The sequence below is a fragment of the Salvia hispanica genome, chromosome 6 (genome assembly GCF_023119035.1).
Source record: "Salvia hispanica cultivar TCC Black 2014 chromosome 6, UniMelb_Shisp_WGS_1.0, whole genome shotgun sequence".
NCBI classification, from domain to species: Eukaryota; Viridiplantae; Streptophyta; class Magnoliopsida; order Lamiales; family Lamiaceae; genus Salvia; species Salvia hispanica.
Genome location: NC_062970.1, coordinates 39,264,233 through 39,281,077, shown reverse-complemented (window position 1 = coordinate 39,281,077; position 16,845 = coordinate 39,264,233). Strand labels below are relative to the sequence as shown.

Below are 16,845 nucleotides of genomic sequence, written 5' to 3'. Positions count from 1 at the left end.
CCAGCTATTGAAATTGGAAGGCAGTCTGAATGGAAGTTCAAACTACTGAGATTCTTGACTGCTTATAAAAAGACAACAGCGAGCTTTATACTAAGTAACTTATTTCAAACAGAGAAAGTAAAGACTGATGAATGATTGAATACCATAACTTGAACTGAAATAAATCTAGGGCTGTAATATGTGGATTCAACTTCAAGTATATTGTGATCTGTACAAAGTCTAAAGTTATTTACTGCTGAAATGCAGAATCAGTTGAGAAGGTGATGTATCCATTGCTGAACAACAGCAGGTGAACCATACCAAGGTCTTGTTTCATCCTCGGAACCAACGGGTGAATGGTAGACTCCATCTAGGCTGATATTGAGTGCACCTTTGAGGTGTGCGGACACCTCCGGTACTACTCCATCACCCCATACATCCGCTTGCCCACAAACCTAATGTACAGATCTTAATTTTAGAATGAGGAAAGGAAAAAAGAATAGATTCTCCATAAACTATGGGAGACTACTTTTTTTTACTGTTAGATGGTACTAATAAGTAAGCAGCCCCAGCCAACCAACCTGAAGCAATGATGTTTACCTGCTTATATCCTTGACCAACAAATCGAGCTTGCAAAGTGGCAGATGCTGGTGCTGATGTCTTAACAACACTCATTTCACCAACTGGTTGCTCTGTTTCTATCATCAGTTCTGGATTTTCATCACTAGTCGATCCAAGAAGACGGACACCTTGTATGTATCTGCAGTATGCACCAAAAAGGTCAGCTTCCGCAATTTCAGGAGCCCACGTTGGTAGAAGTCATTTCTCTTCACAGTTCACATATTTTACCGATCATTAATCACCTCTAATATAGTAGCCCTCTACTTGTGAACAAACTGTGTTTTATTTTTTTTTATTTGAATAAACGATACTAAGCATGCAAGAGATTCTACTTAACTCTGCACTCTAAGTAGCTTGAGTAAACATCAAGATTGCAGATTAAAGAAGCCTTAGCCTTAGCTTGAATAAACGGTTCACATATTTGAATAGTTTCTGTAATTGATTGATAAATACTCCCAAGCCTTAGCCTTACACAAGTTACACTTATAGCATTTTCAAAATCCTCTTCTGCAGCTCTATCATAGCTGCCCTTGCTGTCTACAACAACCTCTCCATCTATTCACAACTTTTGCACACTGATGAGTTAATAGCTCTTCAAGCCAACATCTCATTACTGATATTATGTTCAGACTTGGATTTTTCTAGATGATTCATTCACCCTTATTAGAAAAAAAACGATAGAGTACATGACTTAAAATGGATATCTTTGTATCCTTTCCATGACCATTCTCCTCAACATACCTAAAAAAGGTTTAGGAAACGCAGAAAAAATGAACCATCGAGCATTATCCCTTTTCCAACTCATCTACAATAATGTTGGTCGGTGGAAGCAGAAATCTATACAGATGTTTTGCTAGGTGGTTCTACTTTTCAAGAAAAACAGAAGAAGAAAGGAATGCAAAACGAGAGAGAGAAGTGAAAAAAAGGAGCCAATGTGATTATTAGTCACATATCCGAACAACTTAAGTTATTAAAAGCCTAAAGAGAGGTAAGGATGCAATTCATCTCTTGTAGGTTTACTTGCATCATAACATAAAAAATGACGAACAACTTAAATAATGAAAGTATTTTGTAGCCATAGTATATTTGAATGTATAATCTTCTAGGATGATTTTTGACCATAATTCAGGTTACCTCCCTGCGATGCAGACGTATCTTAGTTCCGGGGTGTATACAGCTTCAGCACAATGCTTTTCAACATAATCCAGGAGGCCTCTAGTTTGATCTATGACTCCTGAAACGGCCTTAGGCGGTGCACTGACATCAACAAAGAGAAACATTTAACAGCAAAGCATTTTGTAACAATGAGTAAGCACATAATGGAGAAAGAGGCATATAAGTAATCTAAGAAAGAAGAGCAACAACTGAAAATTGCATACAGGTGTGGGGTTCCTAATGTCAACAGTAGGGAAATATCCGATGTGCCATATTCTTGCAAATAAACACGGGCCAGCCATCCTCCTGCTGAGTGCCCAATCAAAGATAATGTAGAACCTACACGGAAAATGACTCCATTATGATTCAATTAGTCTAGGAAGCCTATTGATCAACTCTATTGGTGAAATATTTTGTATGAGTGTAACAAACTTAAACTATATTGTATATCAAACCATGATTCCCATAGTACTAGTATATTTTTGCCAAAGAAGTCACAATATAAAATTTTAAAGGAAACCAAAGTGGAATCAATCAAATATAGTTAAAACAATGTTGAGTGAAAACCTTGAGCCAATTCCTTTGCCTCATTAACAGCTTCTTCAACCCTTTGAAGATACCTGCCTTAAGATACATGATGTAAGACTAGTTTGATGTAGCATGAAAGTGAATGGTGGTGAGACTAAGTATACCAATCTAGAACCGGGCGAGGGCGGAGGGTGCCACGCCAATAATTTGAATCAAGCAAGCCAGCAGCATTTCTGAGCCAATCAATTCTGGAAACCTTGGCAGTGACTGTTGGCACCCCATAATCTTTCAAAATTAGGGCTAATTTCTGGTAGTCGGTGGTATTATTCCCCAATCCCTGCAACAAACACAAACATAAACATAATTTGGGAGATTGCATTTTGAAATTACTTGAGGAATTAATAATGCAGCAAAGAGGACTAACAGGGAGAATGACAGCAGGACGGTTGGAGGAGGAGGAGGAGGAGTCGGTCTGAGAGAGTGGTGAAGTGCAACGGTAGCGGCAGCTGCGCTTTGACGCTACTGATAATTGAGGAAGTGGCGGCGAAGCCAAAGCTACGGCCATCTTCGCCGCCAGTTGAGACGTTTGTGGTAGTTAATGTCCACTCTAGATTTTCCTCAATATCACCACTTTAATTTTTAAAAGGATAATTAATATTTACCGCCGTAACTCTATCAATTCTAAGCATATGTACCATATATATTATGCTTAGCAATAGGGTTTTTTTAATATATTTAGTGATGTTGATATGATTCGAGATGAAACTTCGTACTTGAAGCATTTACATATTCTTGCCCAACATCTAACTATCTAGATAAATTAGAATAGTCATACTGTCGAAGAATCAATACTTTTGTAAAGTTCGTCATATTTTTTTATTCTCCCTATGCTAATATTGGTCTCGGATTCGAATTTATCAGCTTCCCAAATAAAATGGATGCTACTCCCTAATTTATGGCAATCAATTATATGTCTATCTATATTCGACAGTTTTAGCAAGAACCAGTCATTTAACCATAACATGTAATTATTCCGCAAGAATGAACTAAAACTAGTTTTAATTTATTTATTTTAATTCGATTTGAAGAATCAACAACATTACTTACTATAGGTGCATGCTAATGATTTTATTCGTTCCGATGGTTAATTTGACTATATTTCATTTTTTATTTCTTGGTATAGTTGTATTTCAGTCAGACTCTGTATCGTTAGGAATTAATTTTGATTACTTAAAACAATTGAATTCCATTTAGAAAAATCCACATTTTATTTTCTTGGAACACTTTATGCGAAAACCAGAGCCCACTTAATAAAGTACACGCGTAGAAGAAACGCATGACTAAATTAATATACTATATTCGTGTGGTTGTTTATATAATTTCATCAGGGGTATTTATATTTTACCGTTCATAATTTTGTTGTTCAAATCAACCTCTTCATTAAGGAGAGGAAAAAACCTAACCTGATAAGAAAGGATAAAAAAAAAGAGGGTTCATCTTACAAGTTTATTCAATCAGGTGAAATAAGCTTTCTGTTTCTCATGCATATATGAAATCTGCATGAATTTGTGCTGTTATTTTTAATTTTTTATAGGGTTTATAGTTTTTTTTTGTATGTTGATTAATTTGATATATTATGATTATGATGCATATGGAAAATCTGTTTAGTCATGTTGTCTTCCTTGCTGCATGTGAGCATTTTGTATTTTCGGATTGATCATCACAAGTTTCCCAGTTATAATTGATACATGTATGAATGAGGAATGATTCTTTTATTGATTTTGAGATTGTGGTTGGTTCAAATTCAGAAAGATGGGAGGAGGAAAGAACAAACATGATGGCGGGGACGAACAGGACAGAGGACTGTTCTCTAATCTCGCTGCGTATGGTGGTGGAGCAGGACATCATTACCCTCATCACGGAGCTTACCCTCCTGCTGGATATCCACCGCAGGGCTATCCTCCTGCCGGATATCCACCACAGGGCTATCCTCCGCCTGGATATGGATATGGATATGGATATCCTCCACCACACGGAGGGTATCCTCCTCCATACGGATACCCTCCAGCAGGTTATCCAGGCGCACATCATTCCGGTAGCATTTATTATATGATGAGCTAAGATTAATTATTGGTGGTCAGAATGAAGTAATGATGGTTTTTATGGATGTCTGAATGCGTTCAGGGCAAGGAATGGGAGGAGTCCTTGCAGGGGCTGCAGCTGCTTATGGTGCTCACCACATGGCTCATGGGGCGTACCACCGTCCTCATGGTGGTTTCTTTGGCCACCACGGGAAGTTTAAGCACGGGAAGTTCAAGCATGGAAAGTTTGGGAAGCGTTGGAAGCATGGCATGTATGGGAAGCACAAAATGAAACGATGGAAATGATCGATGCGATGTGGCAAACCATCCTATGTTGCTCTGTTGTCATTTTGTTTCCTGTGATAATCTCAATCTCAAATTAACTTATGGTCGTGTTACTCGTGTATAGAGTTTGGCAGTTTAGTTACTGAATAAATGTTATGTTAACAGAGGTTTTGTGGTGTTAAAAACAAGAATGATTTCGTTAATATGGCATATATTTGTACACAAGGCACTGCTCCATGTGGCTTTGATGTTCTTAAATTAAAATACGATTAGTTATCTCCGGTGGCGCTATCCAAATAGCTTGAATGTTGCTATCAATTCATGTGGTGCTGATTTTTCTTCTTTCTCCCTACCAATCCATTATCCATGCATATCATTTCATTCTCATCCAAATACTTTGAATTTTGTTCTCTTTTTTTCTATTACTAAATCTTTCTACTCAGATTTGTTCACTTGTGTCAATCTCCTTTCCTCCACCTAATTTATATATTTATGATATGATCATCACATCGTGTAAGAAATCATTTCAATCATGTAAATGTTTATGTATCAAATTTATTTATAATCTTATTTGAATAATTTTGTACTAGTAAACAACGAGATTTCAAATGTAGATAATTAGCTAACTCCTTTATACATCGAAGTTGAACAAGATGTAAGCAATTGTGTGAACAAAATTTGCCTGATCATAAAGAAACATGACAGTTGTATTGAGTATTGACTGATGTCCTTATCGACCAAATACAAATAAACAATACCAATCACCTCTTATTTCATTTTAGCAAATTTTTAGATTCTAACATGCAAACCATGACAAATATAAGTACCTAGGAAGCTATGATTGCTGTTGTTGTTAGGCCATGTGAGCGTCTCATTCCACAATAAATTACATTACTACTCCTATTTATCCATTTAAACACAAATTAGTAATTAAACTATTGAAACACTTGAGGACATTAGTTCATTTTACTTATTCATTGATGAATTATTGTTTTAAGCCAGACAAAGAAGGAAATGGTACCCGTCTTAGTGATGCATACTGATGCTTATTCTATTAATTAAATTAGAATAACTAGTTGAGGAGCAATTACATATTTCATACAAAATATTTTACCTTTGTTTCAATTTAGTACAAAAAGTATTAAGTTTACATATTTCATACAAAAAGTTTACTTAGTGTTACAAAATAATACATTTTATTAATATTTCAAATTTGTACAAAAAGTTTAAAATTAAAATTTTTCATTAATTATTTCAAACACAATTATTTTTATTACTCACAAAAATGAAAAACACATAAAAAAAAATCACCACTCTTCACCATCAAATTAGCGAATTGCATTTTATTGTCGAAGCTGTCTCATGTAACAATGGAGAATACAATATAAAAAGATATTGAATCTTTTTTGAAAAAATTAAATATTGGCGTATTCACTGTTTGAAGCTCAAATTAGTCATTTTGTAAAGATGAAATATGGACTTATTTTATATTGTGTACTATAAAGAATACAATAAAAATAGAGTATATTGAGAGAGATTTTTTTAAACCACGATCAATTGCGGGAAGAATTGATTTTGAGTGTTATTTTTTTAGAATGATTAATTGTATTAAATCTCTAATTATTCTTTTATTATGATGATAAGTTAGACAAATTATAAACTAATTAACAGTGTTTAAAATATTTAACGGAATGTATTAATTTAAAACACTAAGTAAACTTTTTGTATGAAATATGTAAACTTTTTGTATAAAATATGTAAACTTAATACTTTTTGTATTAAATTAAAATAAAGATAAAATATTTTATAAGAAACATGTAATTATCCCACTAAAAACAGGTAGTAGTACTCAGTTAACAAATCATTAATTTATAAGTAATTAACATTAATATCGCCACTATAAAGTAATACTAATATCTTATCACTTGAATACGAATAAAGTTTATTTTTTTACGTACTCCCTCCGTTCTAGAGAAGTTGGCATACTTTGAAAATGGCACGGGATTTTAAGAGGTTTTGTTTTGTGTGTTAAATGGAGAGAGAAAATATAATTTTTATATTCATGTGAGAGAACTTTTTCCAAAAAGGGAAATATAACATCTTTTGTGGGACAAACTAAAAAGGATAGTGTGCCATCTTTTGTGGAATGGATGGAGTAATTTATTCGTGATGTTGAATTATGGAGTACTAGAAAGCGTTGGGATTTGAAGAAGCGCTGGTTAAAAAAAAGCGGCATGTGCTGCTTGGCGGCAAAGTCGCACTTGTGGGGCCCTATTTGCACCGATTCCTCACTTGCTCCTTAGCTGTCACTCATTAAATCCATTTATCGATTACGGCTAATTTTCCTGATTTTATTCCAATAAATAAGATAATTGATATCCTATTTTTGTGTCGAATGATAACTAAAAGTCTAAATATTTGATGTAAACTGATGTGCCATCAATATATTGGAGGCAAAATGGCAATATCTCCAAATAAAAAACATTGAAACTAGCTGTCTATTTCGTTTTAAAACAGTGAGTAGTTTAAACTTTAAACCATAATAATGATGTAATTAGTACTCCCTACGTCTGTGCCCGAAATGCTTGGTTACAGCTGTGTTCAATGTGTGTATAAAGTAATTAAAATATTCTTGAATTCTACTCTCAATTTAAATATCTACAAGTTGAAATTTTAATATTTCTACCTTTACCAACTTCATACCAACCAAACTATTCTTATCGCCAAAATATTATAGAAAATCAGATCTTGCTAGAAGTAGAAAAAACTATGCATTATTTTATTACTTGGTAGGTTCAATTTTATTCTTACTTAGGATAAGATGTTTATATGTTAATTATGGTCTAGTTTGTTATTGGGCTGATTTAGGATTTGGTTAATAAATGTACCATGACACGCGACGTGAGATTTAGACCCAAATTAATACTCTCTTCAACCTCTAAAATATACTCACGTTTGTCATCTTGGAATGATCCTTTAAAATTAGATTAATTATTTAACAAAACTTTACTGTGTTGGTTCTCATTATTCACTAACAATATTTTAATAATTTTTTTTTTATCTTTTTCTTACTTTACCAATTGTGCATAAAAACTCGTGTCATTTCAAATATTGTCTATTTTTCAGAGAATGAGAAAATATATTTGTAAAAAATTAGGATTGTTACCGGACCAAATTGATAACAACTCAATCTAATTAGATTTAACCAGACCCTTAACTATTAAGAAACTCCAATATTTGTTACTTTCAAACCTGAATCCGCCCCATACATGACACGATGTATTTGAGATAACACATTATTAATAACGCCGAATTTACGTGATTAAAAATTAAAACTACACAATAAAAAATTGATTTACATGATCAAAATCTTATGTTAAATAATTAAACATGATTTATACTATAAAAACTTTACTTACACGATTTTAGAGAATAAAACTAACCTATACTATTATATTATTTTTAAGCAATAAAATAATAGTATTATCAGTGAATCAGCCAAATTCAAATCAATCAATCCGAACTCAATCCAAAATTATGAATATCTAACGGATCAGTGTATAATGAAAAAATTTAAACCGAATAAAATTTAATCCGAACTCATAATTCCGTGCATGTACCTGACAGATTTTCTTATCGTATCAAAATTATTAGTCTAATAAAAATTGTACCTTACCATTTGTTTCCAAAGAGGATTATAATAAATAAATAAAGTATACATTACTTTGTCCGTCATTCAAGGGCAATTTTTCCTTATGCCGACATTTAAATATTTATAACAAATTAGTCAAAATTGAAACCAATACTTTTTGTTAGTCTACTTAAATATAGAATGTTTGTTTTAAGTGGCGTGTCCAATATTTCAGCCGGAAAATAATCATTTAATTTTTTTTAATACTATTATAAAATGGGAAAAGATAAACGCTACATAATTGTACATGTACATAATATTTTAAAAAATTTTAGATTTAAGTGAATTTAATTAAAAATTAATTTTGTTATTTATTGTAATATATGTAGCAATAACAAAGAAGTGATATAGAAATTTTATGTCGAATCGTAGCATGATTTCGACTATGATTTGAATTAATATACAATATTTAGTAGAAAATATATATTTTATTAAATATACAAATATTTAAGTATAAATTTTAAATCTTTCTTGAAGTGTTGCAAAATGATTAGTATGAAATTTATTTTAAATCAATTAATGTTTATAAAATGATTTTCAATGTAAAATGTTTAAAAAAGTTCGGTTATGTACGTTACGTATACGTACGTTTATTATAAAATTAGTATAAATCCTTACATCTAAGTGCTAACAGAATCAGATAATTTTATGTCCGACAGTTTAAGTGGCAGAAATTTACAAGGTAATAATATCCCTTTATTTTCTCCCCTAATTTGTCCGTAACCATCTTAAAACTGCACGCAGAGTGTATGTTGACACACACACACACGCACACACATACCAAAAGCACTACTTCTTCAACCCCAACAACGCATTGGCCATTTTTCTTTTGGTATGTGCATAAGTAGTCTCTGTGAATTATTCTTTCAAAGTGTGGTTGGTACTTTGGTCCAATCGTTATTGACCAAAGTTCCCCCCTTTTTTATAATTCCGCATTATCTTTCTTGGATCTGCAAAAGGGAAAAGAGGCAAAAAGGTGATGAAACGAGTCCTCATTTGAAGAAAGGGTGAAAAGCCTCAAACTTGAAGCTTGCTTGATTAGGAAATTTTGTGGGTGAGGGGAATTTGGCAGCTTTTTTTTGAAGGAGAAGATACTGTTTTCATGGTGAGTTGTTTGCTTTTTCTTGTCTGAGTTTCAGCTGCCTATGAAGCTGTGTTTTCCTTTAACGTCTGTGTGTGTGTGTTTATTTTGGATTTTGGGTTATATGAACAGAGTCTATGACTCAAAGTTGTGATTTTAAGCCTACTAGGATTGTGAATTGGATGGTAGTTTGGAAAAAATTGGTCATGTCATAGAGATGAGAAGAATATGATACTACTGCAGTTAGGGGTTCTGTAAAGAAATACTTCAGAATTCCCAATTCTTTTGTGTTAGTGATAAGGTTGGGCAAAAAGCAATAAGCATTCCATATTCAATTCTTGTAACAAGATAAGCATTCCCTAATCAGAGGATAAGGATTTTCAACGATATTTGTGTGTTAATGAAGTTGAATTTGCTAATTTTTGGAGTTGGTGTTTAGGTGCATCAAAATGCTCTGTTTCTTCCTTTTCATTACTTCTTTGACAGTGGTAAGTTATGAATGAACTAAAGCAAATTTTTAACAAGAAACATGGGAAATTAGATGTATAAATTTGCTGTTTTGCTATTTATGCAGCAAAACACGAGTTGTTAGAATAGGTTCAACTTAATATTTCTTCCACTTTTATATATGACCATATTAGAATAGGATCGATCTGATGAATTTTTCATTTTCGTCGAATTTTCGAGAAAGGCTGAATTCTCCTGGTTATGAACTCTAGTTGTTGCATAAGATCTCATCCTAATTATCAGCATTTGGTGGCTTGATGTAACAGCTTACACTGTAAAGAATCTGTGAAGAAATGGACTTATAGGAATGGATCCTCAGGCCTTTATTAGGTTATCGATTGGATCTCTGGGAATTAGATTTCCCAGAAGTGCTGCCGAAGAATCTGGTATTTGTTCGTTCTCTTCTCCATGTGTATGTGAGATCCGCCTCCGTGGTTTCCCTGTGCAGACAACACCAATCCCTTTTATACCATCTCCTGAAGCAGCTCCTAATTCTCACAGTGTCTCGTCCAGCTTTTATCTCGAAGAATCCGACTTGAAAGCACTCTTGGCACCTGGATGTTTATATGCCTCCCATGCGAGGCTCGAGATAGTGGTTTTCACGGGGAAAAAGGGTTCTCACTGTGGTGTTGGTGTCAAGAGGCAACAAATTGGAGCTTTTAAGTTGGATGTTGGTCCTGAATGGTGCGAAGGAAAGCCAGCTATTCTTTTCAATGGCTGGATTGGCATTGGCAAGAACAGGCACGGGACAGGGAAACCAGGAGCCGAGCTTCATATGCGGGTGAAGCTGGACCCTGACCCTAGATATGTTTTCCAATATGAAGATGAGACTATGTTGAGCCCGCAAATTGTTCAGCTTCAAGGCAATGTCAAGCAGCCTATTTTCAGCTGCAAGTTTACTCGAGACAGGTAATATTAATGTGATTAAATCAATTTTAATACTGGTGTTATTGAAAATGAATGAATAGTCATTTCTTGTTTTGATGAATGATGTTCAGGGCATCCCAGGTTGATCCACTGAGCAACTTCTGGTCAAATGCAGCTGATGGTTTGAACCAAGATATGGGGAGACGAGAGCGAAAGGGGTGGAGGGTGAAGATACACGACCTATCCGGCTCAGCTGTTGCAGCGGCCTTCATAACAACCCCTTTTGTGCCAGCAACGGGTTGTGACTGGGTGACGAAGTCCAATCCGGGAGCCTGGCTAATCGTGCGTCCGGATCCATGCAGCCCCGAGAGCTGGCAGCCATGGGGGAAGCTCGAAGCCTGGCGTGAGCGAGGAGGAGTCAGAGACTGCATCTGCTTCCGCTTCCACGTCTTCTCAGATGGGCAGGAAGGAGGGGAGTTTCTGGTTTCAGAGGTACTGATCAACGCGGAGAAAGGTGGGGAGTTCTTCATAGATACTGACAGACAGGCAGTAACGCCATTGCCGAGCCCACAGAGCAGTGGAGACTTTGCAGGGCTGAGCCCCGTTGCTGGTGGGTTCGTCATGAGCTGTAGGGTGCAGGGGGAAGGGAAGTTGAGCAAGCCTCGCGTGCAGCTCGCAATGAGACATGTCACGTGTGTCGAGGATGCCGCCATCTTCATGGCACTCGCTGCTGCCGTTGATCTTAGTATAGAGGCGTGCGTTCCCTTTCGTAGAAAGATTCGAAGAGGCAGCCATTCTTGGTGAAGAAAGATAGTATTATTCAGTTTAAGAAAATAGTTTCCTCTGATTAATGGACCACATTTTTGTACAGAATCAACTTGAATTAGATGTGGAGACTATGTTACTGCTAATTATCCAATTTTTGGTTAAAATTCTACATGTTCGTCCTTCCCATTTAGAAATCCTAAAATATATTACAACATGATCTTCTTGATTGAACATTTGAGAACATTTTGAAGATTACAGCTCAATTTCCATTACAGATTGCAAACCTCTTGAATTGTGATTCAACTTTTTTGCCCAAACAAATGATCTCAAATTCAATCATCAACAAATCGATTAAAATAACTAGAATAAGAAAAATAAAGAGCAGTAATGGCTAAGAAAAATTCCAAATTTGATGAACAGAAAATTCAGTATATTGCTCCATGAGTAGTAAACTTTGAATTATTTACATCGAAAGAGCATGAAAAAGTAAAAAAAAAGAAAGCTCCACGTGGCAAGAATCAGGTGTAGAAGAACACATCATCAGCAATATTGACATGCTCAGAAAGTTTGACGTCGTCAAAATGAGTCAAGTCATCAGAATCTTGACTGTGAGCATCTAACGACTGGTAGCCCTCCACGTCATAACCACCCGTCTCCCGCAGTCTTCTTGTTGGTCTACCGGGACATAACAGATCCCCTCCTTCAACGCCGTCAGATATCACGACGTTTAAATCGCAGTGCACAACATTGACGCCGTGCGTTGCCGGAGACGGCGCCGGTGATGCTACTAGATTTTCCGCACCCTCACTCTCAGGAGCCGGCGACGGACTTATGCTCAGAAAATCTTCATTTCCGTTGAGCTCCGCCGCAGGAGACGGAACCATCCACTCCGGATATGAATCAGCTGCACTGTCAAAGGCCTCCGGAGCTGGTGCCGGACTCTGATCTTCGGATTTCTCCTTGTGCGCCGGCGCCGGTGCCGGAGAAGGAACTCTGTGTGATCTGCCCTTACCGAAAATCCTATGAATTGAATCCGGAGAAAGAGCTCTGTGTGATCTTCCCTTGGCAGAAACCCTAAGATTTGGGGATTTCTCAGAAACCCTAGGAATTGGGGCCGGAGAAGGGGCTGAATCAGCGACGGCTTCTTCGGGTGGTGGAGCCGGTAGAGAGGTGTCTAACGACGCCAAAACGGAAACCACAACCATCCAGCGGTTATGATAAACCTCCCTCATTCCGACGGGAACGCCGTCGACGCTGACGGCGCCGGCGTTGGACACGATGTGGACCGTCTTGTTCGGGGACAAAGTGTGGAATTCAATTCCCCTGGCCGCGATCCTGGCAAGATCGGTGAAGCGCTGGCGTATGGGGACGACGTGGTGGCGGAAGTCGTAGTGGAAGCCGCCGGGAGTCATGAACAGGTGCTCGTCGGAAACCGCGAGAACGGTTACTGAGGTGAGCGGCAGCAGATCCGATCTCCGAATACTCATGGCGGAGGCAACGACGTTGTAGCCGTTCCGGCGCAGAGCCCTCATGGCGCGGTCAAGAAAGACGCGGTTGACCTGGAGCGGCACGGTCTCGGCAGTGGGATCGCTGTAGGTGACGGAGCATCGGGTGGCGAAGGAGGGGTTGAGGACGCCGTCGATGCCGTGGACGATGAGGTGCTCGTCGACGTAGAGATCGGGCTGGCGGATCTTGACGGTGGCGATGGGGTTGGTGAAGGGCGAGGAGGAGATGGAGACCTCGCTGGCGGGGGTGCTCTTGAGGAGGTAGAGGCAGTTGTTGTTGTAGAAGGTGCGGAGCTCGTCGCCGTCGTCGCGGGAGGAGATGGTGGGCCACGTCAGGATGAGGGGAGGGCGGAGGGTGTGGTAGAGGAGGACGGGGACGGAGGGGCGCGGCGGGGGGCGGTGGTGGTTGCGGAGCCTGGAGGAGGCGAAGGAGAATGCGAAGTCCGGCGGGGCGAGGAGGGTGCCGGAGAAGTTGGTGGTGGAGGAGATGGAGACGAGGAGGGATGCGAAGATGGAGTAGCCTCTGATGCGGAGGGTGTCCGCGGCCAGGAAGGCGGAGGAGGGCTGCGGGAGGACGGGCCCGGTGGTGGTGGTGGCGGCGGTGGCGTGGCTCCAAGAAAGGAGGAGAGAGAAAGTGAAGAGGCTGATGCAGTGGAAAGAATCCATGACTGTTTGTTTACTGTGTGTGTGTGTGTGATTGAGTTTGCTAATGGAGAGGGAAATGCGGTTGCGAATCGGAATATAAAGAAGCAGAAATGAATTGGCGCTGCGATTTAACTGATTCTGTAACTGCTTCTCCTCACTCTCGCAGCTAAAGATCTTGATCGGACGGTCATGATCAAACAACAAATCACATACTGCTTTAACATCTAAGATCTTGATCGGACGGTCAAGATCAAACAAGAAACGCTGCTCCTTCTCCCCCTCACATACTGTACTGTACTGTACAAATTTCTAGACGTGGGAAATACTTTCTTAGAATTACCAGATTAATTTTCTAATTTTCTTATAATATAAACAAATATACAAGTTTAATAGTAAATTATTTGTATATTTTAAGAAAAGCGAGAGGAAAATGTTAGTGGAATATGTGTACTGCTCGTGTGCTTGATGCTCCTCCTCCGTCATGTTCGACGTATCCTTATTTTGCGTTTTGAAGTATTTGTAGAATGTCATACACTCATTATCATGTGTCCTAGTTTTTCATTTTGGTATGTCCCTTGTTCATTGTCCATTTTACTTTTACTATATTTTAGTAATGGATACCAAATTCCACTAACACATTTTCACTTACAATATTTTTTAAACTAGGACCCACAAACTTGATACCACGTACTAACTTTTTCAACCATTTTCATTTACATTTTTAAAATCTGTGTCGGGTCAAAGTTGGACACATATTGGAGGACTTCGTGAGTATTTACTCTTTTTTTCTTTCCATTTTTTATGTTACGAAGTAGCTAGACATGGTCTACCAAGTCTAATGAATGTGGGAGATAAACTTTCCGTATTTTTATAGTGATGGCCAAATTTGTGCTTGTTTTATTATCATTCTAGAAAGGTTTAAAGTCAATATTCTGTATAAATTTTTGTGGAAATTGTGTGTGAAATCATAAGAATCAAACACAATCAAATTAATCAGGTTTAGCATGTAGTTCATCGTAGGTAAAGTAGTTTGGCTTAAGTTAAAACTTAAAACAAAGAGGAAACAGTGTAGACATATAAAAAAAGACTAAAATAAGATTTGTAAATTGTAAAACAAGTTAATCTAGGCATCTCAACATCCAGTATGCTTAAACGACAGCATGTTGTTTGTGACGTCAAAACCTACCAAGTAGTTAACCTGAGCAACATTCCCGTAAAAAGAATGAACCAGCATAGGATCCGCCGCCAAACACTGATGATTCTGATCCACTCTTGTAAAAACGTTGTCTGCATACCACTCCACATCCGCCCCTTTGAAGTGCACCGTGATCCTGGGCAACGAGATCGGCTGCGTGTAACACAGCCGCCACCCATCATAATTCCGAACCGGAGACTGATTGATGGAGGCCACTATCGCCGCCTCGTAATCAAAGTAGAATTTGGTGGGAAACTCAGTCACGGTTGCCCCAGAGTCGATGATAATGTTCCCTCCCGGAACGAGCTCCGGGGTATCGAAAACCAGCTCCACGTTCCCCACGGTGATCCCCTCCAGCATCAGGTAGTAGAACGCGTCATTCTTCGTCATCGGCGTCGACACCGCTCCCAAGCCTGACACCACCGCGTCGGAGCCGAAATGCAGAGTGCTGGACTTGGATTCGTCGGGGTTGAGGCAGTAGGCCACCTTGTCGTATCCTAATTGGGAGAGGAGCGAGGCTCGCCCCACTCCAATCCCCACGACGCCGTTTCCGTTGCCCTCGTTGCCGTTGTTGAAGACGTCGTGTGCGCAGCCGAACACGATGTTGGGGAAGGACGTCCTCCCCCCCGCCGCGGTGTCGAAGGAGAACGTCTCCGTCGCCACGGTTCCCTCGGCGTGGGACCCGTCACCGTATTCAACCTTGAATCCGCACGTGTCGGATCTCACGTCGCAGGAGGTGGACTCCTCGTACTCGGTGCACTCGCGGGAGCCGCAGCTGGGCTCGTTGTAGGTGTTGGAATATCCGGGGTCGATGATGGGGACGCTTCTGCGGACGCATGTCCGGCACGGGACGCACTCCGTCCACACCAGATCGCTTCCCGTGTCCAGGAGGCCCACGGTGGGCTTTGGGGGGGACCCGATGGAGTACTTGATCAGGTATGCTCCGCTGCCGCGGCTGATGGGCGCTTGGGCCGTCTCCTTTCGCCCGTAGAATAGGTCTCGTTGCTTGGCCTTGGCGAGGCGCTGCGCCCGTGTCAGGGAAGGGTCGTAGAGAGGGGAAAGGGGAGAGTCTCTGTGGATGATTTCTGTGGTGAACCCACTGATGATGCGGCTTCCATTATTATTAGCTAATGAGTAGCTGAAAAAGATGGAGACTAGAGCGATGTAAGGAACCAACATGGCTTTTAGGGTTTTCGCCATGTTTGGTTTATGGTTTAGACTCACAGACAGTCTCTATTCTTTTTATAGGAGAGGAAGATGAATGAAATCTTTTTTTATCTCACGGGATTTCTTTCTGATTTCGTTTCCATCATTACCAAAAATTGCATCTACATGGAAGAAAATATTCATGGAAGCTTTCTTTATCTTATTTTAGTAATTATTTGTTTTCCTAGTTAATTATATAATGAGTATTATTGTTAACCAACATCAATTAACTTTTATATTTTATCCTTATATAAATTAGGTTTCTTTTTAAATTATTACCAAATTAGGTTTCTTTTCTCTAGACTCTAGTATATGCATGCGTATAATAAATCCTTTTAATCTACCCTTTGTTTACCATACTAATATAAGGGCTCTAATTGGCTTTAGATTTGATACTACTATAAGAACAGGGTTTATTTTGAGTTATACCCTTAGCAAATATATGTGTGAATATATGTCATAATTGCTTTGCATGGTAAAAGATTTGGTACGTGAAATTTAATTCTTAAGATCTCATGGTTTATTATTCGTATCCATATCGAATTACATAATAAGGAGGCATATTCTACGAGATCAATCATTTTTAGACGTGTAAATTTGTAATTTCGACAAGATACAACTAATATTAACAAATTTATAAATATGTATTTAAATAAAATTTTGAAACCAACTAATCAAGTAGTATTAGTCTAATCTACGAATTTATATTGTAAAATATTCGTATTTTAATA

The 16,845-nt window shown here is 38.3% G+C and overlaps 4 protein-coding genes across 4 annotated transcripts; 2 read left to right on the top strand and 2 right to left on the bottom strand.

The window, feature by feature from the left end:
• Positions 1–132: 132 nt before the first annotated feature.
• Positions 133–2,928, bottom strand: LOC125196426. Its single transcript, XM_048094939.1, has 7 exons — positions 2,708–2,928; positions 2,448–2,620; positions 2,323–2,375; positions 1,980–2,094; positions 1,735–1,857; positions 580–739; positions 133–434 (listed from the first exon to the last, which is right to left on the bottom strand). The coding sequence occupies exons 1-7, from the start codon at positions 2,846–2,848 to the stop codon at positions 249–251; spliced, it is 951 nt and encodes a 316-aa protein (XP_047950896.1). The 5' UTR covers positions 2,849–2,928; the 3' UTR covers positions 133–248.
• A 725-nt stretch (positions 2,929–3,653) lies between these two features.
• On the top strand, positions 3,654–4,927 carry LOC125193123 (glycine-rich protein A3-like). The gene is made up of 3 exons (XM_048090865.1): positions 3,654–3,801; positions 4,092–4,378; positions 4,468–4,927. The coding sequence occupies exons 2-3, from the start codon at positions 4,096–4,098 to the stop codon at positions 4,668–4,670; spliced, it is 486 nt and encodes a 161-aa protein (XP_047946822.1). The 5' UTR covers positions 3,654–3,801; positions 4,092–4,095; the 3' UTR covers positions 4,671–4,927.
• A 4,227-nt stretch (positions 4,928–9,154) lies between these two features.
• LOC125192253 lies at positions 9,155–11,732 on the top strand. Its single transcript, XM_048089776.1, has 4 exons — positions 9,155–9,172; positions 9,300–9,445; positions 10,195–10,837; positions 10,927–11,732. Exons 3-4 carry the CDS (start codon positions 10,236–10,238, stop codon positions 11,597–11,599), a joined length of 1,275 nt encoding a protein of 424 aa, XP_047945733.1. The 5' UTR covers positions 9,155–9,172; positions 9,300–9,445; positions 10,195–10,235; the 3' UTR covers positions 11,600–11,732.
• A 3,113-nt stretch (positions 11,733–14,845) lies between these two features.
• On the bottom strand, positions 14,846–16,108 carry LOC125195317 (aspartic proteinase CDR1-like). Its single transcript, XM_048093484.1, has one exon. The coding sequence runs from the start codon at positions 16,106–16,108 to the stop codon at positions 14,846–14,848; it is 1,263 nt and encodes a 420-aa protein (XP_047949441.1).
• Positions 16,109–16,845: the final 737 nt, after the last annotated feature.

Coding starts and splice junctions, on each gene's coding strand:
- LOC125195317 (XM_048093484.1), bottom strand. CDS start 16,108: ATGGCGAAAACCCTAAAAGCCATGTTGGTTCCTTACATCGCTCTAGTC.
- LOC125193123 (XM_048090865.1), top strand. CDS start 4,096: ATGGGAGGAGGAAAGAACAAACATGATGGCGGGGACGAACAGGACAGA. Junction 4,379..4,467: donor TCCAGGCGCACATCATTCCG/GTAGCATTTATT, acceptor GAATGCGTTCAG/GGCAAGGAATGGGAGGAGTC.
- LOC125192253 (XM_048089776.1), top strand. CDS start 10,236: ATGGATCCTCAGGCCTTTATTAGGTTATCGATTGGATCTCTGGGAATT. Junction 10,838..10,926: donor TGCAAGTTTACTCGAGACAG/GTAATATTAATG, acceptor AATGATGTTCAG/GGCATCCCAGGTTGATCCAC.
- LOC125196426 (XM_048094939.1), bottom strand. CDS start 2,848: ATGGCCGTAGCTTTGGCTTCGCCGCCACTTCCTCAATTATCAGTAGCG. Junction 2,095..2,322: donor GGCAAAGGAATTGGCTCAAG/GTTTTCACTCAA, acceptor TTTTCCGTGTAG/GTTCTACATTATCTTTGATT. Junction 435..579: donor TTGGTCAAGGATATAAGCAG/GTAAACATCATT, acceptor TCTGTACATTAG/GTTTGTGGGCAAGCGGATGT.